The sequence below is a fragment of the Xiphophorus maculatus genome, chromosome 6 (genome assembly GCF_002775205.1).
Source record: "Xiphophorus maculatus strain JP 163 A chromosome 6, X_maculatus-5.0-male, whole genome shotgun sequence".
NCBI classification, from domain to species: domain Eukaryota; kingdom Metazoa; phylum Chordata; class Actinopteri; order Cyprinodontiformes; family Poeciliidae; genus Xiphophorus; species Xiphophorus maculatus.
The window spans coordinates 6,555,522-6,578,538 of NC_036448.1; the positions used below are offsets into that span (position 1 = coordinate 6,555,522).

The 23,017-nt window shown below is 39.2% G+C and overlaps 2 protein-coding genes across 5 annotated transcripts; one reads left to right on the plus strand and one right to left on the minus strand.

Annotated features, from left to right (window-relative positions):
- Positions 1 to 1,074: 1,074 nt before the first annotated feature.
- Positions 1,075 to 12,509, minus strand: LOC111608997 (interleukin-5 receptor subunit alpha-like). 3 transcript variants are annotated; one of them, XM_023336180.1, is made up of 10 exons: positions 12,403 to 12,509; positions 11,767 to 11,849; positions 11,066 to 11,106; positions 10,804 to 10,943; positions 10,519 to 10,694; positions 6,341 to 6,468; positions 4,563 to 4,704; positions 4,294 to 4,399; positions 3,771 to 3,852; positions 1,075 to 1,926 (listed from the first exon to the last, which is right to left on the minus strand). In XM_023336180.1, exons 2-10 carry the CDS (start codon positions 11,834 to 11,836, stop codon positions 1,840 to 1,842), a joined length of 972 nt encoding a protein of 323 aa, XP_023191948.1. In that variant the 5' UTR covers positions 11,837 to 11,849; positions 12,403 to 12,509; the 3' UTR covers positions 1,075 to 1,839. The 3 variants fall into 3 exon arrangements, with proteins under 3 accessions (XP_023191948.1, XP_023191950.1, XP_023191949.1); XM_023336182.1 differs by lacking the exon at positions 12,403 to 12,509 and adding an exon at positions 11,956 to 12,077; XM_023336181.1 differs by lacking the exon at positions 12,403 to 12,509 and adding an exon at positions 11,934 to 12,077.
- A 6,848-nt stretch (positions 12,510 to 19,357) lies between these two features.
- LOC102237443 (caspase-8-like) lies at positions 19,358 to 22,609 on the plus strand. Of its 2 annotated transcripts, none has more exons than XM_005804600.2 (5): positions 19,358 to 19,991; positions 20,080 to 20,114; positions 21,209 to 21,314; positions 21,394 to 21,952; positions 22,051 to 22,609. In XM_005804600.2, the coding sequence occupies exons 1-5, from the start codon at positions 19,652 to 19,654 to the stop codon at positions 22,196 to 22,198; spliced, it is 1,188 nt and encodes a 395-aa protein (XP_005804657.1). In that variant the 5' UTR covers positions 19,358 to 19,651; the 3' UTR covers positions 22,199 to 22,609. The 2 variants fall into 2 exon arrangements, with proteins under 2 accessions (XP_005804657.1, XP_023190692.1); XM_023334924.1 differs by having other exon boundaries at positions 20,083 to 20,114.
- Positions 22,610 to 23,017: the final 408 nt, after the last annotated feature.

Below are 23,017 nucleotides of genomic sequence, written 5' to 3' on the forward strand. Positions count from 1 at the left end.
GGAAATACTATTTATGGAGATGTTTTTGCAAGAGGATTCTTGGCACCTCTTTGGGTCAAACTGACCTGACACTCTCCCTGTCAAAAAGTTGGACCAAATATGACTTGGGTTAGATGTTGTTTGGACAGATAAGAACAACAATTTGTGATGATTTGGCTTATTCGGCATTTCTGAAATGGAGCAGAAGCACACACACTCAGTCTAGGGGCTGCCAGGATCCTTATGTAAATCAAGGGCAGTGTTGCTATTGGTCGAAACTTTCCAATTGTCCAGTTCACATCAACAAAGATGAGACTGTATAAAAAAGGGTGATCTTAAGAATACGGAGAGATTTTTGGTTTTGGACTGATGAAGCTGTAAGACGAATCCGTGGAAGAGTGTAATAAATCTCCCAAACCCGTCGTGGCCGGCAGCAGTAAGAATCGTGTCTCCATACGTTATTTATTTACCTATATATTTAAGAGTTTAGCCACCTTTCGATTCTCCAACATAAACCAGAACTACTTATTTTCCAGAAGCATAAACATGTCAGGATTCTCCAAATGGTTAAAATTTGGGGTGAAGAATTTGCAATAAAATGTTGTGCTATTAATTGGGGGGGGGGGGGAAAGAAAAGTGTGACCCCACACGACTTTCAACTTGTTGATTTTGGCCCCCGGTCTGTGGAAACGTTTTGGACACCACCGCTTTAGAGGTCATTTACATCAATGGTTTTTCAAAAAAAATAGTCTAATATTTTTTTTAAATAAAGCCTTTTCTGTTTTATCATCATGAACAGTAACATCTGAAGTTATTAAAACCAGTAAGGATTTAACTGGAACCGTATTGTTGGGTCAGAAGAGACTAAAGACTTTTTCAGTAATAAATGCTCCATCTGGGGTTTGGTGTGAAATCCTGTACAACACCGGACCAGGCGCCATGGTTACAAAAAAGTGTCCCGAATTACAGTTTTCCACGTTGGTTGCTCTTTTAATTAACAGAATCATTTAATAACTCTTTGGTTTGTGTCTAAAAGTCACATGTTTCGTAAAAATTAAAAAAAAGGGTAAATAATCATATAACTGGAGTACCAGATCGAATGGAATACTCAAGAACTCAATTTTATTAAACATTATAAAGAGTCCAAGTTTTGCAGAACATCGGAATAAACGCTGGATCAATCTCAGCTTAGTACATGTGCAAACATCTTAAACCACGCCCCTCTCTTCAGATTCTGCAGGTACGACTGGAAAAATCGAACGACAAAACACGTGCAAACAAGCAATATCTGATATGTAACATAGTTTGTACAATTCCAGGTCAGTATTTAGGTCAGGTCAGTTCCAGTTTATTTCTCCATCGCAGCCCTTCTCTGTTGGCTTCTCATTAAAAGACGTAAAACTTCCACTGAACTACAAAAGATCCTCCACCATGCTTTGCAAATTGCTTGTACACTGGTGGCCTCTGTGTTGACACTTGGCACTATTATATCAAATATTCAGTCTCCTATTGTACATTTCTCTGTTGATGCAGGTCCTAAATTTCATTCATAGTGGTCTTAAAAAGTCTTAAATTCTAAGCCTGTAGCAAGACATTTCACAATTCCAGGAATTAACTATTCGCTCCAAAATTCACAATCTTGCATATCGTTTTTCAGATTCAATTAAAAATATGAATTATTGACGTGATTTTAGACCAGGCGCCACAGAAGAAGATTATGAATGCATTTAAATACAATTTCTACACAAGCTGTTATATATCTGCGGCATTATGTGCCCTCTACATACGTGTGCTGGCTCGTCAGTATAAGTGTGATACAGAATGGCTGGCAGTCAAAACACGCCTTCTCCCTGAACTGTTTTAATGGGCTGTTGCAGGCGGTTGCTCTGCGTCCTCCACCTCAGTGATTTCTTCCTCGGGCTTAGTTGTTGGAACAGGATGGAAGAACTGCAAACACAAGAAGAAGAAGAAGAAGAAGAAGAAGAAGAAGAAAAACATCAGAACCAAATGGACACAGACACTAATGATTACACTGGTGCCAAAGATACAAAGTGGGATGCATATTGGGAGGAAAATCGTAAATGGTTCCCAAAATTGTTTGCAAATTAAATTCAGAAATGTGTGATATGATATCCTTTATTTGGATATGCTTAAATATAGTCCAGGGCAATAAAACTAGGGATATAACTTAAGGGGTTACTCAAACTCAAGGATTCGTAGTATGCGCACAACAAGAAAGAGCTGTTGTATTTCAATGTATGTAAAACTGGAACAAGTTAAATAAGGAGTTAAAACAAAGTCAAAATTTAATACAATTTAAAAGGAAATATAAGGAGCTTATTTTCACAAGATATAAAAATATGGGTGAGATTTAGCACAAATGTAAATTGAGGCTAATGTGTTTGAGTGTGTGGGTATGGATGTATATGTTTAGACATATGTAAACCCAGAAAAAATTGATAATTAATTAATCTATGTTTATTTATTTATTTATTTTTATTTGATTTAATTACAAGGGTCCATCTGAGATTATTGTATGAGTTTATGGGGTAGGAGTTCATAAGTTTCCTACTTCTTCCTACTCCTTTTGGAGCATGTTAAGATCATTGTGGTACAAAAATGTGTGTCTTTTGCGTTCCTTGTTCATGTGTGTGATTTTATACTTCTATCATGTTCGAAATAAATAAATAAATAAACTATATCAACTTTATGTTTTTAGGTGTGTTCACACCTGATAGACTCGGTTCGACTGGGGATCAAAGTTACATCGCGTTTCGCTTTCACACTGCACTGCGTCAGACGAGAAAAAAAAAACCCTTTGAAAAACTGTTCTCCACATCGCCTGTGGCGGCGCTGCACCAAGAACGACATGAAAACATCAGAAGAAGACACAAACTTTCTCATTTGGAAAATGTAAACAGAAACGGAGTAGTGTCACATCTTAGTGGTTGTAGAATGTCTTTTCTTTTGTCTAAAGACCACGAACCATTTCTCCAGCTAGCGCTAGACACGCGCGTTTGAGTTGGTTGTATTTACCCACAATGCCCTGCGCTATAGTCGTTTGTAGCGGTCTGCGGAGTCCGCTGTGTCTTGACGCGGTCTGTGTGCGCGTTCAACCCGCGCCAGAGTTTGTTTAATTTATTTTTTGTTAAATATTCAGAAGACCTGCTATCTGTGAGGAAATGGGTTGCCGAAGACGAGGAAAGACGCGGACGGACCCAGGATGAGGTGGAGAAATACGTTTAATAAAGTCCAACAAGAACATAAAGCCAGGAACCACAGGTGAGTGACGAGACACGAACAAGAACTGCGGTAGGCAAACAATGACGTGACGAAGACAAGGATGCAGCGGGGAGCAAGAGACACGGGAGGGGTTAAATACACACGAGAGACAGCTGGGGGCGGTAATGCAACTAAAAGTTGTTTTGCCAACCGCCATAAAAAAGGGAAGAAGAAGAGACAGTTGGAGCTAATCAGGGTGTAGACGAGACAACAAAGGAACTAAATTACCTGATAACACACACACACACACACACACACACACACAAAACACATTTCCGCACCCTCCCTTTTCCTCCTCAACACAATCATACTTTTTTTTTTGGTGCCTCACTGTCTATCACATGAAATCCTCATAAAAAACAAACAAAAAAACAAAAACATTTTCAAGTTTGATTTTGTGAAAAATAAAAAAAAAATTTAAAAATAAATAATTAACCTTTCCACACTGGGTGTGAAAACTTCTGTAAAGTGCGAGCGAATGTGTGTGTACAGTATGAGGATGTGCTTACGTTGAGCGGATCGGTCTTTTCCAGGAAATGTTTGTACTTGGCGGGGGGACGAGGAATCGGAGGAAACAGAACTTTGACCAGCCTGAGAGACACAAGGTACGCTTTAGGACGATCTTGAATCCATATTTCAAAGTCACTTTATACCAACTTTGTTATGACATGGAAATGTTGAAGGAAAAAAAAAAAAGAAAACACCAAGGCTTTCTTTATTACGTATTGAACTCATTATCATTTAACTTCCTTCCTCTTATTGGCTACTCCTGAACATCTCAAGCGTACGTTTTATGAGAACAAAACAGTCTGGTGAAGGCGCTGGCCTGTGGTTTTCTCACTTGGAAAGAGACTACTCATATCCTTCTTACTCTTCTTTGAAAGAAACTTCACAACTTCTGCAAACTTAAAAGTTACCTTTGTCTGGGGTTTTTTTTTTTTTTTGCTTTATAATTATGAGAAGTCATGCGTCAGCTCGGAATTGGTTGAGCAACAAGGAGATGAAAACGGCTACAACGGGTCATCAGTCTACCTCTGATGGCGCAATATCAACAGCACGGCCAGGAGGATCATGGGGATTCCGAGCGAAATCAAGGCGATTACGAGAGGATCGAGTCTGTACGTTGGCCGCTCCATCGCTGCGTGCGCACACACACACACACACACACACATACATACACACACATGGAGATGAGTTATTTCACTGAAGACTTCAGCTGGAAGTTGTCAGAGTGAAAACAGGAACGAGTCGACGGTCAGATCGTTCAATCTGAGAAAAATAAATAAATAAATAAAACTCACTGACTGTGGGGCTCCACTCGCTCCAGTGGGGGCACCCGTAGCAGGTGGGCGATACCTTCGCCCTCATCCTCACCCTGTAGGCTGGAGCGGCAGCGTTTGGCACTACGTATTGCAGCTTAGCTGAAAAGATTCTCGGTTTTTCCTGTTTTGAAAAGATTATTTTTCACTTCAGTTGGTTGATTCAGGTTGAGTCATACTGTGGCTGGTGTGCCATTTACACTGGTGTGAAAAAGTGTTTGCCCCACTTACTGACTTCAGTGTTTGTTGCACAACATCAGACCAATTTAAACAGTGAAAGACAACACAAATAAACAAAGAATGCAGATCTTAAATTATTAAAAGGGACCTAAAGTGACATGTTTTTACATGTTTTTTTTTTTTTTGTTTTTTTGCACAAAATCATTCTTAGATAAGATATTAGTTTCACCGTTCTCCCTAATTTGAGTTCCTTTAAGATCGAATTGTTTTAGGGTCTCTGTCACTTTAAATCCTTTAAATCAAAGAAGCTGCTGCTGGCCACGCCCACCAACTCAACGTTTGCGCTCATATGTGAAAATGGATGCACAATTATACAACTGTGAAAGTTGTATAGTACCGTTTGAAAAAGCAAAACTGGAGCCTCCTGCACAATCAACAAGAACGCAGCAAGTGGTTTCTGGACGTGAAATCAATAACAAAACACTTGTCTTTTCCAGCAGCCGTTGTACAACACATACAGCGGTAAAACCAGCTGACCAAACATGCTGAAACTCAACTTGGGTTGATAGTTGATGGGCTAGCCGTGGCTAGGGTTGCCAGGTGAGGGGCAGTAACTGCTGATTTGTGGCGTTACATTACAGAGGTTTTTGAAACGGCTCATTTTCCAGACACCAAAAAATATGAACTTGTTGCCAAAACCTGGCTGGGTTTTTAAAGTACATGGGTTGCTTTTAGAAACAGTAGAAACCAAAATGGAAGTACAAAAAAAAGTGCAAAATGTGAATATTTTGCATAATAGATCTCCTTTAAGAGAGAGAAAAGTCCAAACCTGCATGGCCCTGTGAGAAAAAGTGATTGCCCCCCTGCTGCTAAATCATAACTTAACTGTGGTTTGTTTGACACACACTGCCTCTAGCCCAGCGCTTCTCAATTCCGGTCCTCACGCCCTCCTGCCCTACATGTTTTAGGTGTTTCCCTGCTGCCACACACCTGGATTGAATCTATGGGTGATTAACAGACTTCTTCAGAAGAAGGTCGTACGATCATTTGGATCGGCCGTTCTGGAACAGGGGGCACATCTAAAACATGCAGAGCAGGGGGTCCTGAGGACTGGAATCGAGAAGCACTGCGTCTAGCTACACCCAGCTGATTACTGCAGCACCTGTTCTCAATCAAGACATCACTTAGGACCTGCCTGACCAAGGGAAGAACACCAAGCGATCCTCAACACCCAGACATGATGCTGAGGAAGAAAGAAACTCAGGAACAAATGAGAAAAAAAAGTAACTAAACATGGGACGGCGGCGAAGCTTCCCACGAGAGGCAGGCCAACCAAAATTACCCCGAGGAAAGAAAATAAATTTTATTTATCTAGCACCTTTTTCAGACAGCACTCATACAGTGCTTTGCAACAAAAATAGTAAAAAAAACAAACAATAAAACCAATGAATACACGAAGAAAGAATCAACACTGAGACACCGAAGTGTGACAAACATCCAAAAATATATTAAATTAGGAAGGAGGCAAACACTCTTTCATACCACTATGTAGCCACACACACACACTGAGACAGACATACCTGGTCGCCGATGTCCAGCTGGTAATCAAAACAATGTGGAAAAATTTTACTGGTTGGCACATCCCAGTTTACATGAAGGTTCCCATCCTGGATCGATGCATTAAGGTTTGCCGGAGGATTCAGGATATCTGCGGCCAAACCAAAAATAACCAGAAATGACTCAAAACGGGAAGTTTGTTTCTAAGAAAAACGATGTGAAAAGAGAATCAGGCTTAAAAGAACAGTCAAACATAGGCGTTTCACTCCAAACTTGCAATAATCTGATTTATTTATGGGACTCGGACCCTTCTAATAGCTGCCCAGCCGTTTGAGCATTAGGGTCATTATAGATGGAACAGCGGCTGGGGAGTGGAGTACAATTTGTGTCAAACAAAACTCAGAGCTTTTGAGATTGACCTCAGTAATTTTCTAGAAAAAAAACAAGGAAATTTGAAAAGTTAAACTTCCTTGGAACTTGGAAACATTTTTGAGTTTGGCAAGTGGAAAATGTCTGACCTTTTCTAGAAAATGTCTGGGTTTAATCTAAACCTTTGAGCTTTTTTCTAGCAAATTTTTGTCTTTTGAAACTCAAATTTTCGTGTCTTTTTTTTCTAGAAAATTACTGAGATTTTTGGGGCTGAAATTTACTCCTGTTTTCTTTATTTATTTACAATGGCCCTAATAGAACATAAGTCTATAATAGACCATAAGTCTATTAGGGCCATAGACTAATATTAGTCTATTAGCATAATCGAGTATGCTGTTGTATGGAAGAACATTAGGGCCATAGACTAATATTAGTCTATTAGCATAATCGAGTATGCTGTTGTATGGAAGAACATTAGGGCCATAGACTAATATTAGTCTATTAGCATATATTGAGTATGCTGTTGTATGGAAGAACATTAGGGCCATAGACTAATATTAGTCTATTAGCATATATCGAGTATGCTGTTGTATGGAAGAACATTAGGGCCATAGACTAATATTAGTCTATTAGCATATATCGAGTATGCTGTTGTATGGAAGAACATTAGGGCCATAGACTAATATTAGTCTATTAGCATATATCGAGTATGCTGTTGTATGGAAGAACATTAGGGCCATAGACTAATATTAGTCTATTAGCATATATCGAGTATGCTGTTGTATGGAAGAACATTAGGGCCATAGACTAATATTAGTCTATTAGCATATATCGAGTATGCTGTTGTATGGAAGAACATTAGGGCCATAGACTAATATTAGTCTATTAGCATATATCGAGTATGCTGTTGTATGGAAGAACATTAGGGCCATAGACTAATATTAGTCTATTAGCATATATCGAGTATGCTGTTGTATGGAAGAACATTAGGGCCATAGACTAATATTAGTCTATTAGCATATATCGAGTATGCTGTTGTATGGAAGAACATTAGGGCCATAGACTAATATTAGTCTATTAGCATAATCGAGTATGCTGTTGTATGGAAGAACATTAGGGCCATAGACTAATATTAGTCTATTAGCATATATCGAGTATGCTGTTGTATGGAAGAACATTAGGGCCATAGACTAATATTAGTCTATTAGCATATATCGAGTATGCTGTTGTATGGAAGAACATTAGGGCCATAGACTAATATTAGTCTATTAGCATATATCGAGTATGCTGTTGTATGGAAGAACATTAGGGCCATAGACTAATATTAGTCTATTAGCATAATCGAGTATGCTGTTGTATGGAAGAACATTAGGGCCATAGACTAATATTAGTCTATTAGCATAATCGAGTATGCTGTTGTATGGAAGAACATTAGGGCCATAGACTAATATTAGTCTATTAGCATATATCGAGTATGCTGTTGTATGGAAGAACATTAGGGCCATAGACTAATATTAGTCTATTAGCATATATCGAGTATGCTGTTGTATGGAAGAACATTAGGGCCATAGACTAATATTAGTCTATTAGCATATATCGAGTATGCTGTTGTATGGAAGAACATTAGGGCCATAGACTAATATTAGTCTATTAGCATATATCGAGTATGCTGTTGTATGGAAGAACATTAGGGCCACTGGGAAAAAAAATGTTGGTCTCGTAATTCTTTTCCATTTGACCTAATATTCTTCTTTATCATGAAGGGTGGGTAATTATTGAACATATTTATCGTTGTGTCTTTTGACTTAACGCAGAAACAACTCTCCATGATGATGTGGAAAAAAAGTATTGTTGGTGTTTTTTCTACGTTTTTCCTCCGTAACACAGCAACACATATTAATATATTTTTTAATGTCATTAAATGCTGTCATTGTGATCTGCTTGGGGATAAAATTGCACCACTTTAGCTTTAGAATGAGTCTAAAGTCTTGAAGTGGTCTTATCAGTTAGTTTTGATTTTATTTGCTTTTTTTGAAAAAGAGTATTTTGTGTTTATGGGGCTTTGACTGCAGTTGGGAACAGTATCAGAGAATCTATTGCCAAAAAGAGTGCAAGAAATTTTTATTCCATATTTAACATCTCTTTTATCATCTCAGTGCATCACTGTGTAGCCACTATTCAATTTTGACCTGAATTTAATCAGAGCAGACAAAAATGTGTCATGGCAGCTGTCGGATGCTTTCATATTGCAAGTAACTTAATTTTTCATCTTACTAAAAAAAATTTTAAAAAACTACTTCAACATGAAGCAGAACCAACCAGAAATAACTCTCTGGGAGAAATTCTTTGAATATATAAGCATACATAGGAAGAGCTGTTCTACTTCTTCAAAATCCGGAGTTTTTAACGAGAAAGTGTTGCTCCATCAGCAGGGCGTCACAAGACGACAGCTTTTATGTTCCTAAAGCCCAAATGAGTTCTGATCTCTGACATTACGCCCCGAGTTGTTAATGAAGTGCCTGCTGCAGTCCAAAACTGTCAAGTTTATTCAGGTTACAGTGTCAACACTTTAACCTGATCATTTCCTGTCCTCATGTTTTCAGCTAGAAAAACAGTGAGGGGCTATTTTTAGCTGTGGGACTCTACCGTCTGGTGTGGAGTAAACATTCAGCAGATGTGGAGTTATTAATGACACTAAAGATGTATATAGCTCAGTGCATGGGTATGATGGGTGCTTTCCAATTCTTAAAATTCTCAAGTCGGGTTTTAAATTCTCCTTTTCAAAACCCTTGTAATCATTCCTACAATTGCTTTTCTTAATGTTTTTTTAATTTAATGTTTCAGAAAACAAACACAGATGGATTTGGACTCATCATATTATCATCAACATAATCTTATTATCTTGTTTCAGGTTATTCAAATCCTGTGCTTTCAGTACTTTGCATTACTCTGCCAATAAAAGAGCTGAGTGACACAGACAGGAAGTGGAGAATGAGTCTAATGCTGGCACTAACTTTAAGGACTTTGTAAAAGCGGGTTTGGATGTTGAAGTTTTTCCTCAATGAAACTACAAATTTTGGTGTCTTTCATTGGGATCTTATGTGACAGACCAACACAAAGTAGTGTATAACTATGAAGTGGAAAGTGAAGGATAAACGGTTTAGAAAGTCTTTTTGAGTATGTATGGAAGAGGAATGGGGCCACTGGCGGAAAATAATCTGACTTTTTTTTTTTTCTTCTCAGAATTCTGAGATTAAAGTCAGAATTTTGAGAAAAAATGGTCAGATTTGTTTTTGTTTTGGTCAGTGGCCCCTGTGCTCTTCCGTAGGTATGTCTCCACCCGTTTCACGCATTTAAAAATGGATTTTAAAAATTATTATTATTATTTATTCTAACATTTTCTCAAGCTCAATCAGATTGGAACCTACAGAACGCGCAAATGGTTCTTTTCAAGTGTTGTATCAGACTATCAATTGGATTTTGGTCTGGGCTTTGACTGGGCCAGTCTAAGCCGTGGATATGCTTTGATCTATTCCGTTGTTGCTCTGGCTATAGGGGCTCGAGGTCGTCCTGCTGGAAGGTGATCATCCAACGGGTTTCCTTCCAGGACCGTCCCCATCTTTACTCGCATCAATCTTTCTGTCAACCAGTTTCCATGGAGACGGGCCATTCAAGGACTGAACGGTTAGATATTAAAATATATCGCTTTCTCTCAAACTACTGCTCCTGACCTTCCCTGCCTGAGATTCCCGATGTTCACGGTGCTGTTTGTTGTCAAAGAAATAATTTTACAGAGTACTCGGCCAGAACAGTGTGTGGATTTGAAGATTACTCAATATATCCTCATCGAACACGGCGGTGTAACACGTCCTGGCGCCACGCAGGATCACGTCAAAATCGACGACTACAGACTTTTCCTGGCCGCCATCGATTGTCCAGGATATGAAGCCAACGCCGTTCGCTGAGCTTTGGTTCCGAGAATCGACCAAGCGCTCATTCTCAAACAACCTGCAAAGAAACAAACAGAAATACCCTGACAGTCGTGTTTTACACGTTTCTAAGTTTAGGAGAGTTTTAATGTTTTCTGTTTTGAGCGGATTACGGTGACTGGGATTACCTGACAGAAACGGACAGCTGAGCGCCCGTCTCCAGAGCGCGGAGCGACCAGGAACAGTTGAGCTTGTTCGCTCGGGACACCGTACAGACGACAGACGCCTCCTCCGTCTCTTCTTCTATTTCTTCGCACCCCGTCGCGTTCTGCAAATGAATGGAAGAGGAGAAAATTTAGGAGAAACTAAAACGTTATTGGAAACTAAAATGTCATATGTTAAAAGCGACAAGGGGATTTTGAATGTGAAAGAAAATTTTGGTGCTCGTACAGTAGAAGGGATATCGACGTCTGCATCATAGTACTCGTACTCTGGTAGAAGAAAATAACACAAATCCAGAGTTAGAACATGAGAGAGAGGACATTCGTCATCAGGTTCATGTGGCTCGTCATCGTGTCAGTTCATGTCTAGTTTCTATAAATATCTTCAAACACTTGAAATGGGACAAAACTGACTTACAAGCAACTTTTCAGCAAGTTATAGGAGCTTGTTTTAAGTCAATAAGTCCTTAATATTGATGTAAAAGTTCTAGATCCACTGGCAGGTTGTCACTTTTAACAATGTCTTGTTATAAATGGAAATGATTGTCTTTTTTCAAATTAATATAAAGGAATTATTGGCTTAAAAGCTCTTATTTCTAGATGAAAAGTTGTTTGTAAGTTTTGTTTTAATTCAAGTGTACTAAGATATGCACTTATCTTAATTAAATTTTTGGTCTCTAAACAAAACAAAAAATATTTGGTAAGATTTTTTATTTTTTTTTTGCAGTGAAGCAAGTTTGTATCAATGCACCATTCTGAATTCATCAGCTCTGTGTTATATCCTTAAATCCTCGTTCTTTGGAGTGTCCAGGAATGTTTGTCTAACGAGAAAAGGAGCCACCATCCTGTGGTCATTATAGTAGCATCCTACCTATAATCATGCATATTTTTGTTTTAATTGTAAGTTGGAATGTGTAAGAAGACACCCACCACTCTGTGAGACTCGCAGCAGCAGGAGAAAACTGTACCACAGGACTGGAAGAGCAGGAGACAGCTTCATAGTCGGTCCAAAACTGGCAAAACACACACAGACATCAGATTCACACAACTGGATTAAGAAGATGCAAGGAATCCTCGTCGATATTAGACACTTTTACCTTTCCGTAAGTAAGCGAATACCTGCTTATGTCCGTCCAGACATGAGTTTCAGCCTCAGTTTTTGGGCAGTCGTTGGACCACAAGCAGCAAAGAAGCGACCGACTGAGTTAACTGCGGGTAATTTCCTGGCTTTTTAGACTTCCCCTTTTTAGCTTCCTTCATACACAGGCTGACTTCTTGTAAGCCACCTCAGAGGGGGCACAAATGGATTTAAAGAAACTGCTATTCTGGTTTCAGTACTGGTTCTCTACACGATCAGAAACTCAGTTTTCAACCACAATTAAGAGACACAAAGAGTTATCTGGGTTCCACTGTGTTTACACACACGGCTACTTCAAGAAATGGACACAGCTGTGACCTCTTACTGTACATATCAACTCATACCTTAGTGGGGAAACTCTAGCAGAGCCTTTTGCCTGTTAAGCTACAGAAAAACGATTAGATAAAGAGTTAATAAGGTGTCCTTACCTCCTTCTGTCTCTCTACGATGCTGCTGAATGCGTTTCACTTTCTGCCAGGAGACACAACGTCTCTATAACTTTGAGGGGACGATTTTGGGGAAATACGAAGCATGACGTCACCTACTGTACAAAGCTTCAGGAAACCAAAGCAGTTTTTCTTTTTTTTCCCCTCATCGCTTTGTTTTTCGTCACATTGATCACTGTGTATGCTGCGCACATCTTAGTACCGGCACACAGTTACACAGCTTGAAACGTGAACATTTCGTGGAAAACACTCTAAAAGAGCAAAATTTACATATTTGAGTTTTAATAAATTTGATTTTTAAAATTTTTTTAAATTAGTTTAATATAACTCATATTGTGAAGACGTTTTAAAAAATGTTTGTATTTTGATTATTAATGATCAAAGCTGACAAAACCCCGAAATTCAGTTTCTCGGAATATGTAAGTACAGTGAACCCTCGTTTATCGTGGGGGTTACGTTCCAAAAAGAATCTGTGATAGGCGAAATCCGCGAAGTAATAACCTTTATATTTTATTTTTTTACAATTTTTATACAATAAAATACTCCATGATGCATTGAAACCAAAGAACAAAACCTTTTTACAGGCCCAAACATTTGTTTAACAAATAAAAGTACTGTATAAACTGTTTTTTTTAGTTTTTTTTTTACAAATAACTACTGTACTGTAAAATAATAATTTTAATACGAACTGAAGGCGAATTCCCGTGCCCGAATTGCGGAGATCAGCGCCGCCCCACCGCGACCTGAGTTATTGGATTAGAACGGGAGAAAATAAAAAATGATTATGAAAAAAAACAAAACAAAGTACAGTAGGACAATTAGTGACTAACGAATATTTCACTGCTCTTCTGACTGAGCCGCTGCATCCTGACTCCACTCTGTTTTTTTCTTCTAAAGCCCTTGGTGCAGGTGTGTTTTTTCGAGAGAAGAACATAGTTATCGGTAGATGTTGCTCTTTTTTCTTCTGGGCAAAAAGATTCTTATAAACCGACATGCCACCATCGATTATGTTAAATTTGGCAAGCTGTTTTACGTACAGTACGTGTACATATTAAACCGCAAAGTTATTGACACACAGGTAGAGAAGAAGCAGAGAGACTGTTTAGCCAATCAGAAGGCAGAACACAATGCACGATGCAAATCCGCGAAGCAGCGAGACCGTGAAAGGTGAACCGCGATATAGCGAGGGTTCACTGTATTACAATAGAACAATATATTTTATTTTTTTTAATATATAAAAAAAATATTTTTGATTTAAAAAAAAATACAATGCAGTTTACTGTTTATGCATTTAGCACATAGTTGGGGCCCGGAGGTCAACAGCCCACTTTTTCTCATCTTCCTGTGGGGAGACCGGGCATGGTTGTAACATAGGGAGGGTTGTCGCACCACCAGTTCCACCAATCAGGGATAAGATAGGAGTCACATGATCATTTCAGCGTTTACCCGCTTCCTCCCCAATCCCATATTGTGATTGTCAAGGCTGGAAACAGGCACATGCAGATACCAAGGAGAAAAAACGGATTTTGAGGTAAGAAAGTAAATTTTTTGACCATGACTATATTTTGTTTAGCACTTATACTGTTGCAGATAAAACCATGTGACTTGCATTAGATGAAAGTGTAATTTCTCAGGCAAAATGTGATGCATTTTCCCTTGCTAATTTCAAACCGCTATGCTACTACAGCTAGCTAAACATGGCTGACAGGGTTGGGGTGGGTTGTAACACATCTTTAAAAAGTGTTACAACCATCCCCTTACATACAACTAAGAACATTTTGATTTTAATAATTTTACAGAATGCCTAGGCAGTGGATACGAAAGACTGATAGAGGTGTGCCTGCAGATGTTTTAAAAAAGGCATCTGATGAGGTCACAAAGAAGAGCAAATCAGTCAGATCAGTTGCGAAGGCGCATGGGATCTGCCATGTAACACTGAGCAGATACTGCAGAAGCTGAGAGAACAGGGGTCCAGTGATCTTCCCAGTGTAGGTTATTGGAGCAGCAACAAAGTCTTCTCTGAGATGCAGGAGGAAGCGTTGGCTGACTATTTGACTCAGGCAGCAGACCTGTATTATGGACTGACTCCACGTGAGGTAAGCATATGACAGGTTAGTCACTGGAGACAAGAGAAGAATTGAATACCAGCGTAGGTGCTAGACAAATTTAAAAGCTTTTTGTGTCTATGTATTTTCTATTCCTTTCTTTTAGGTCAGAAAGTTTGCATATCAACTGGCAGTAACATATAACATCAAGCACCCACAAACATGGGATGAGAAGCAGATGGTTCACATTATTTATGAAGCGGAACCCTAGCCTGTCAATAAGGAGTCCTGAGGCAACCAGCCTTACAAGGGCCACAAGTTTTAACCACCAAAATGTGGAACGTTTCTTCAACAGCCTTGGACAGGTCATTGAGAGATACAACTTCGACGGGAGCGATATATGGAATGTAGATGAAACTGGTGTAACAACAGTCCAGTCACCAGACCGTGTTGTTGCTCGTCGTGGTGTCAAGCAGGTGGGTGCGATGACATCAGGTGAGAGAGGTGTGCTCGGGTCAGTAGCATGCGCTGTGCAAGCGCTGGGAAATGCAATTCCTCCCTTCTTTGTATTCCCCCGTAAACGTTACAAGGAATTCTTCATTCACAGTGGGCCAACAGGAAGTGCAGGAAGTGGTAACGCCTCAGGATGGATGCAAGAGGAAGACTTCCTCTTATTCCTTGCTTATTTTGCAAAACACACAAAGGTCAGCCCAGAGAAGAAGGTTTTACTTTTGCTGGATAATCACTGTTCACATATATCTGTTAAAGCTATTGATTATTGCAAAAGGGAATAGTGCTACTTACCTTCCCCCCCCCCCACCCCACTGTAGTCATAAACTTCAGCCACTGGATCGCAGTGTCTACGGCCCATTTAAGAAAATGGTGAATGCCGCAAGTGATGCCTGGATGAAGATGAATCCTGCCAAGACGATGACGATATATGATATTCCAAGTATTGTGAAGACTGCTCTGCCTGCAGCTGCAACACCGAAAAACATTCAAGCCGGTTTCCAATCCACAGGTATTTGGCCCTTCAATCCTGACATTTTTGAGGAGTGTGACTATGCACCCTCACAAGTCACTGACCGTCCTGACCCAGGTACATCACTGACATCTGGAGCTTTCCAGCCGCAGTCTCCACCAACTCACCTGGGGACGGCCTCCTCTCCTCACCTGGGGACGGCCTCCTCTCCTCCAACTCACCTGGAGACTACTACTTCTGGCTCCTCTGCAGTTAATGATGTGACCATGTCCTGTGCTCCAGATGAGCCAAGCACCTCGGGGGTGTCTCCTGGTCAGGCATTCAATTCTTTGGCTATGCGGCCATTTCCAAAAGCAGGGCCAAGGAAAACAACTGGCAAGATCAGGAAGAAAAGGAAATCTGAAATACTCACTGACACACCAGTGAAACAAGCACTGATGGAAGAAGAACAGAGAAGAGGAAGCAAAAATGTAAGGAAGAGTTTCTTTGCAAAGAATAAAGGCAAGCAAAAGAGGAAGGAGAGAAAGCCTGCCAAGAAAATGTTAAAAGCCAATGCTGAGGATTCTGAGACCTCAGACGATGAATATTTTTGTGTTGTCTGTATGGAGCCATTTGGCAACTCAAAGCCACAGGAATTGTGGGTAAAATGTGCCCTATGCAGTCTCTGGGCCCACCAAGCCTGCACTCCTGGGCTACCATCGTTCATTTATCACCACTGTGACTCTGATTAAGGATACACACACATAGACACAAACACACACACACATTGACGTCGGTTTTTGTTAGACCTACATGTTTGTTCAGTGTTCATTAAGCATACATTATACATGTTAAGGAAGTTTATTCTAGTAGAATAATTTACACACATGCACACACACAGAGTATATTTGAGTTATGGTCAGTCACAGAGAGAGAGACATTGTTCTTGTATTGTTCTTTTAATTCAGTAAACCTCTTTTTGAAGCATATCACATGGTGTGGCCTCTGTTTTTGCTTCTTTTGTCTAATTGTTACAACTTACCCCAGCAGGTGTTACAACCTACCTCGGTAGCAGGGTAGGTTGTAACAAAGGAACACCATGTATTTGACATGAACTCATGCGGTCTGTGATATTCTTGCAGAGGTTTGAATTGGTGCCATTTGTAGTAAACAAATGTGGGTATTTTGTATAAAAGTTTGAAAACTCTAGCTCAAAAATTCTGTGAGTTAAAGGTGCTGGAGCAAAAAGTGTTACAACCATACCCGGTCTCCCTACACGAAACTCTAACCAGGTCAGGCCAGTTTGCTGGTCAATCAACCTGAGTGTTTGGTGAACGGTTGCCGAGTCTTGTTGGAAAATAAAATCGGCGTCACCACAAAGCTCGTCAGCACAGGGAAGCGCGACGTGCTCTATAACTTTGAGGTAAGACTTTGGACTGGTGGAAATCTCGGCTTCATTTCTCCTCAAATCACTGCTGGACTTCAAGCAACGTGGATCCACTTATCCCCTCTTCCTCTGGCCTGATCTTGGTTTAGAAATTAAATAAAAACTTTACCATCATAATCTGAAACATGCGACTTCAGTCCACCGAGCAACACTCCATTTATAACTTTCCCACTTTGTTACGCTTTTACACAAAACTCTGAGGACAAACCAGCATCTTTCCCATTGACCTTTGGTGACCCTCTGACGGACAATTATCCAGTCAGCAGTCTTCTCCATGACTCTGTTTTTTCCGTAACATTTCTGTGTTCAAAATCCACTATATTTGGGACTTGAGTAATTTTTATATTTTCAGAAAAAAATATTTTTTGGGGGGAGGGATTTATTAGCTATGACTCATAATCATCTAAATTAAATAAATGCTGAATGAATTCATATAGATGAATGCTTTTAGTCTGAGATTAATTTTTTGAATAAAAAGACTTGAATCATTTGCATTTTTCAAAATATTTTAATTTATTAACAGGCACCAGTGTATGTTTTTCAAACTAATTTTAATTCTGACTTTAACAAAAATAGCAATAGTTTTCAGTAGGCTTTAAGCAAACTAAGCTGAAGTTCCTAATATTGAAAACATTTCAGGATTGTTTTTATTGTATTCCTCTAAAAGAGTTCGAGGTAAAACTCCACTCAACACCATCGTCAGCACTATTTGGATCCTAATAAAACAATTCAAACTGTGCTGCTCTGTAGTTTTGTAGTTTAAAGGTTTATAGATCATTTATGTTGATTCACCAGATTGTGGGTCTATTTTCTCTTTACATCACACATTTAAGTTCAGAGACCATTGTCTTTTTTTTAAGTTGGAGTAAAAAAAAAGTGTAGGAGGCATAGTTAAAAGGTCGCTGAAGGAAACATTTTTGGGAAAGTGCAGTAAAAAGTGGAAACCAACTGAATGTCCAAATCTGGGACATTCAGTTGGTTTCCACTTCAGCAAAGCGGTCACAAAACGTCAAAAACAAAAAGGTCAAATGACGTTCAGCGCTGCTACGGGAAGTTAAAACTTGCTGATTGCTGACGTTTATATTATGTTCCCAAACAGTAAAAATGTTGGTACACGGTGTTATGTGTTGCTTTAATCCTACCATAGACTTACCACACGTGGATGGTACAAAACTCTTAAGCTAAAACTCTTATTTCATTGCTTTCCTTTTTTTAACCACGAGATGGCAGCAAAGACTACACTTTGGTTGGACATTTTTCTATTTTATTCTAATACTTAATGGGCTAATACCTTCACTAGATGGAAAGTGTTGGCCTTAACCTATCGAGCTCGACACGTGAAATGTTGATGGGAAGTTGAAACTACGGCGTTTGGTGCCTGCGTTTTTCAGAAGGCGTCCGAATTCAGTGTTGGGGAATAAAACGGATGCAGATCACGATTCAGCCTGGTAAGATGCTTAGTTTTAGATTTCATCTTGAAATTTTATTTAGTTTTTGTGTTGTCATTCCTCCACTGTACTGTAAAAGATGTTTCTTTAGATTATTCAAAAAGGATCATTATTATTTAGATGAACAATGCACATAAATTGATCTATTTTGTTAAAACGTCTGTCCAAAGTTTTAACAAAATAATTGAAAAGAGGAAAAGAAATCAAAAACTAAGGCCAGAAGTTTGTCCTTTAGGATAATTTACTTAAATAATATGTATCAGTTTTGGCGATACTGTCCCAGTATTTATTTGGTATGCATTCATACCAGAATATTCAATATCTCAGATCTCTATTGAGCACTAAGGCCTAGAAAGAAACTGCAGCCCATTTCCTTGCAGATCTCTCACGAACTCCAGTGATTAGCTCTGACATTTCTTGCTTATTTTGTAGCCGCCGCCTCTATCTTAGGCCAGGGTCGTGTAAGCTGGATGTATTTTAATATCACAGCTTTCATTTATATTAACATTTGAATCTGTGATCGGTGTACATGTGTTTTGTTATTAGGCGCAGCCAGGTGGCATGTCTGAGAAATATGGACGTAAGAGACTTCCTTAGAAGAAGTTAGTGTAGTCAAAGGAAAACCTTCTGCTCATGAGTTCAGGTGACAGGTGCAAAGTGACCAGGAACAGATAGAGGCATGAGACTCACAAATGAAACAATTAAACTCCACTGAAAATGTGCAGTTCAGTTTTATTGTAATTGTATTAAACTAAATAGTGTGTAAATGATTTATGAATGTGCTTATAATGGACTATGCAAAAGTAACATCTAGAAGAACCGGAAGACAAAGCACTATGAGAGTTTTTCTTTTATTAAAACTTACTTTCTTTTCTTTTTTTTAAAGCTTACCAGTGTTACTTTAATTACATGTGAAAATGACAGCCTCCTGTTTCCTCTCGAGAAAATGCCATTGCATAGTTTTGCATAGTCTTTTACCATGAGGGGGCAGCAAACGCCACACTTTGGTTAAAGATACTCTACTAGTAAAGTAAGAAAGGACTTCTTTCTACTTATCCGTGGCGGGAGTTTCACTTCCTTGACAAGTTCATCTTTATAGCTTTTAGACTTGAGCCCATTTTTGGACCGTCCAAGTCGTGTCAAAGTAGAAGTTCGGCTGACTGCTTCTGGCTCGTAAGTCGTTGTTGACCTTCTAACCTCTTACTACTTGCTTTCTTTGAGAAATCCTGCTTCAAAGGACATAAAACAAAGCAACGACATTAAGATATTCGGGGTTCAGACGGTTCGCGTTTCGCATCCTTGAGCGCCAGCGCGTGTAATTGTCGCAGTAATGTCCGCCAAGAAGACCGCCACGGAGACCCTGAAGCGTAATAAAACAAAACTCATCGACGTTTTTTGTATTGACTATCCATTTATCCTCAACAAAGTTCAGGAGAATAAGCTGGTAACTTCGAGGGAGTACACCAATCTCAAGAGCATCAACAAAGAGCATGTGGCGGGCCACGTTATAGAGCTTGTGGACAAGATCATGAATAAAGGAGAAGAAACCTGCCAAAACTTTCTGGAGCTACTGCAAACCGACGACATTGTTGAAACCTTTCCTGACCTGAAGAGCATGAAGCTCCATGACGTTTTACTCAAGCCGGTCCAAGCTACCTCACCTTGCAGTGGTAATAAAAATGCTTGTGTTGCATATTTATACTGTTATAGAGGTTGAGGAAAGAGATTTAATTCGTATGGTTTTGCTTTCACTTTTAGCAGACATGGTGCCTGAAGCTAAAAGGCTGAAAAAGGTGAGTTCCTTGTGCGGAAACGGCAGAATGCTGTGACTAAGCGGGCTAGTTTTACCCTGGACTTATTAAAGATAAGAGGTTTATCTGCATTCATTCATTCAGGTAACTCAAGAATAATTTATATTAAAATATTGTTACACTTCTTAAGTCTGGAAGTCCTCTTGTCTACACAAGATTTTAAAAGTATGACATATTAAATTTGCTTGTATCGCTTTCTTAGTTTGGATAATTTGAAACATTTTAAATTGAGGTTATTTTCTCCTATTTTTATTTTATTTTATTAACTATGGCACAAATGACCAATTATTGCATTTTTGTTCGTTTCAGTTGTTAGATTCAGGGATGATGAGCAGTTGCAATAAATTGGTCTATAAAGGATGTTGTACAACTTGAAAAAACGGGAAGCATTGCTGACATGATCTGTGGGTTGAAATGAATTAACTCCTTATCTTCATAATTCAAGCTTTGATTCTCAAGATAATGGGGTTTTTAAATAGTTATTACAAGAAAACAAGCTTGATTTCCCAATATTTTTAAGAAAGTAGAATAATGCAGCTTGCTACAACAACTAACTGGAACTATTGCTTTATGAACATGCAGGTACTTCAACTAAACTACAATATCACCAAAAAGTTCATTTAATTTGGTAAATTTGTTTAAAAAAAAGTGAAGGTCATGACATGATCCTTGAATTTTAAGCTAGGTTAGCCATGCTGATTTTTTTTGGATTTTTTTTAGTTTTATCATTTGTCATTTCCTTTACTTTAATCAGGCAGTACCAATATTGCTGATATATTGTTCAGCCTTAATTGAAACTGTCCTGAATATGCCGGACCATAAGATACTGTACTAAACTGCACCAATACATCCTGTGCTCTTCAATGGAAACGAGGCAGTTGATGTGTTTTGTGTGTGATGTCGTCAACTTCCAATTTTGAACTTTTTCACGATATTCAAGTTTTCTGGAATGTACCTGGATACATTAAAGAGGTTTGCAAACTCAGAATAGTATAGAAATTTTGAATAGAACTTTTTTCTTTTTTTTTTTTTGCTATGAATTGAGTTTGAATGCGTCACATTGTCTCTTGTTTTAGGACGAGGTTTATGAACTCAAAAGCGAGCCTGTTGGTCTCTGCCTGATCATAAACAATGAGAATTTCCACAGCCTCAAACAGAGAAGGGGGACAGACAAAGATGCCGGTATGTCTTCTTTTCAGTTTGTTTTTCAAAATGTTTGGCCAATTTTAATTCCTCTCTTTAAAAAAAAAAATTCCCACAGAGAGACTAGCGAAGGTGTTCAGCTGGCTGGGCTTCAAGGTGTTGATGAGTAAAGACCAAACCAGGGACCAGATGGAACAGACACTGAAGGTAGTTGCCTCTCCTCTTCATGAGGAGAGGCAACTCCAGCTACTGGAGCTGGGTGTTCAGGAATGGTGCGACGACTGCCTCTCTGCTCCCCAGCAGCCGGTTAGGCACGGCGACGCCTTCGTCTGCTGCATTCTGACCCACGGGTCATTGAGTCAAGTTTATGGGGTCGACTCACAGCCTCTTGTCATTAAAGAAATTAAAAAACATTTTGTGGCCACTAAGCTGCCAGCCCTCACTGGCAAACCCAAAGTGTTCCTGATTCAGGCCTGCCAACTCGACAAGGTGTTTGCAGCACAACGAGGGGTGTTGCCGAACGATGTGGAGGAGGATAGTGCAACATCCATTCCTGAGGAAGCAGATTTTCTCGTTGCCGTTTCCACTGTTGAAGGCTACGCATCGTTTAGACACGTAGTAGATGGAAGCTGGTTTATCCAGTCGGTGTGTGAGCAGCTGGAGTTGCACTGCCCTAGGTAACTCATTATGTCTGCTAGATCTCATGTAAAATGTTTTCCGTTTTGTACTTCTAACAGTATAACCATTGCCCTCTTTGTTTTTCTCCTAATTTCAGTGGTGAAGACTTTACTTCCATCCTGCATCGAGTAAATGACATGGTGGGCCAGAAGGAGGGCTCCATCGGTGTTGGTCTGGTAAAGCAGGCGCCTGAAGTGAAGTTCACTCTGAGGAAGAAACTTGTTCTGTCGCCACGTTGCCCTTGAAGTCCAACAGTGCCTGCAGAAGAGTGTGGCTTTAAGAAGATTCTTTATCTAAATGCATGTATATTGATATATTTTTCACTATACATCTGAAAAATGTATAGTGTGTGTAATTTCCTTAGCATACTGTATTTTCCAATCTAATTTTAAGTCTCAACTTTTGTTTTCCTTTGCTTTTGTGTGGCCAGTCTGCTTTTATTTTTTCTGCTGTCTCCTTTATTAAACACATATAAATACACATGCCAAATATACAACTGCTCTATATATCAAATTCTGGCACCCAGCAGAGTCACTAAATAGCTTAATTTTCAATTTTAACATATTCACAATGTTGTGACTGTGTGTTATAAGCCCACATGTGTAGATTTAAGTTACATAACATGAAATCCCAATAATAAACCCAGTGTTGCTCAAGTGCCTAAATATTTTTTTCAAGCAATAACAGAAACAACTTTTACTACCGTCTTCAAATTTAAAAGAAACGTAACCAATTTAGAAAAGCTTTTGATTTCCATTCATTTTTATTAATTTACAAATATTTGGCTGTAGGAAGGCTCACCTGTGCAGGTACAAACCAGACTTATACAAGTTCTGTCAGGAGCAATGGGACCACACGGAAAGCAGACCGAAGTCAGACTGTTTAACCTTTAAAATACAAGAGAGGGAAAAAGAAAAGCTGAGAAATGTCCAGTTGTGGCCAAATGGACGGTTTGTCTGGACTTTGATCAACTAATGGCTCTCCAAACCTCCTTTGGTTTTGCATGGATTTTGGTACCAGCAAATGGTCAAATCCTGCACTGCAGTTTGTTAGATGTATTAGAT

Coding starts and splice junctions, on each gene's coding strand:
- LOC102237443 (XM_005804600.2), top strand. CDS start 19,652: ATGTCCGCCAAGAAGACCGCCACGGAGACCCTGAAGCGTAATAAAACA. Junction 19,992..20,079: donor AGCTACCTCACCTTGCAGTG/GTAATAAAAATG, acceptor TTTCACTTTTAG/CAGACATGGTGCCTGAAGCT. Junction 21,953..22,050: donor CTGGAGTTGCACTGCCCTAG/GTAACTCATTAT, acceptor TCCTAATTTCAG/TGGTGAAGACTTTACTTCCA.
- LOC111608997 (XM_023336180.1), bottom strand. CDS start 11,836: ATGAAGCTGTCTCCTGCTCTTCCAGTCCTGTGGTACAGTTTTCTCCTG. Junction 11,107..11,766: donor GCTGCGAGTCTCACAGAGTG/GTGGGTGTCTTC, acceptor TTCTTCTACCAG/AGTACGAGTACTATGATGCA. Junction 1,927..3,770: donor AAAAGACCGATCCGCTCAAC/GTAAGCACATCC, acceptor TTGTGTTTGCAG/TTCTTCCATCCTGTTCCAAC.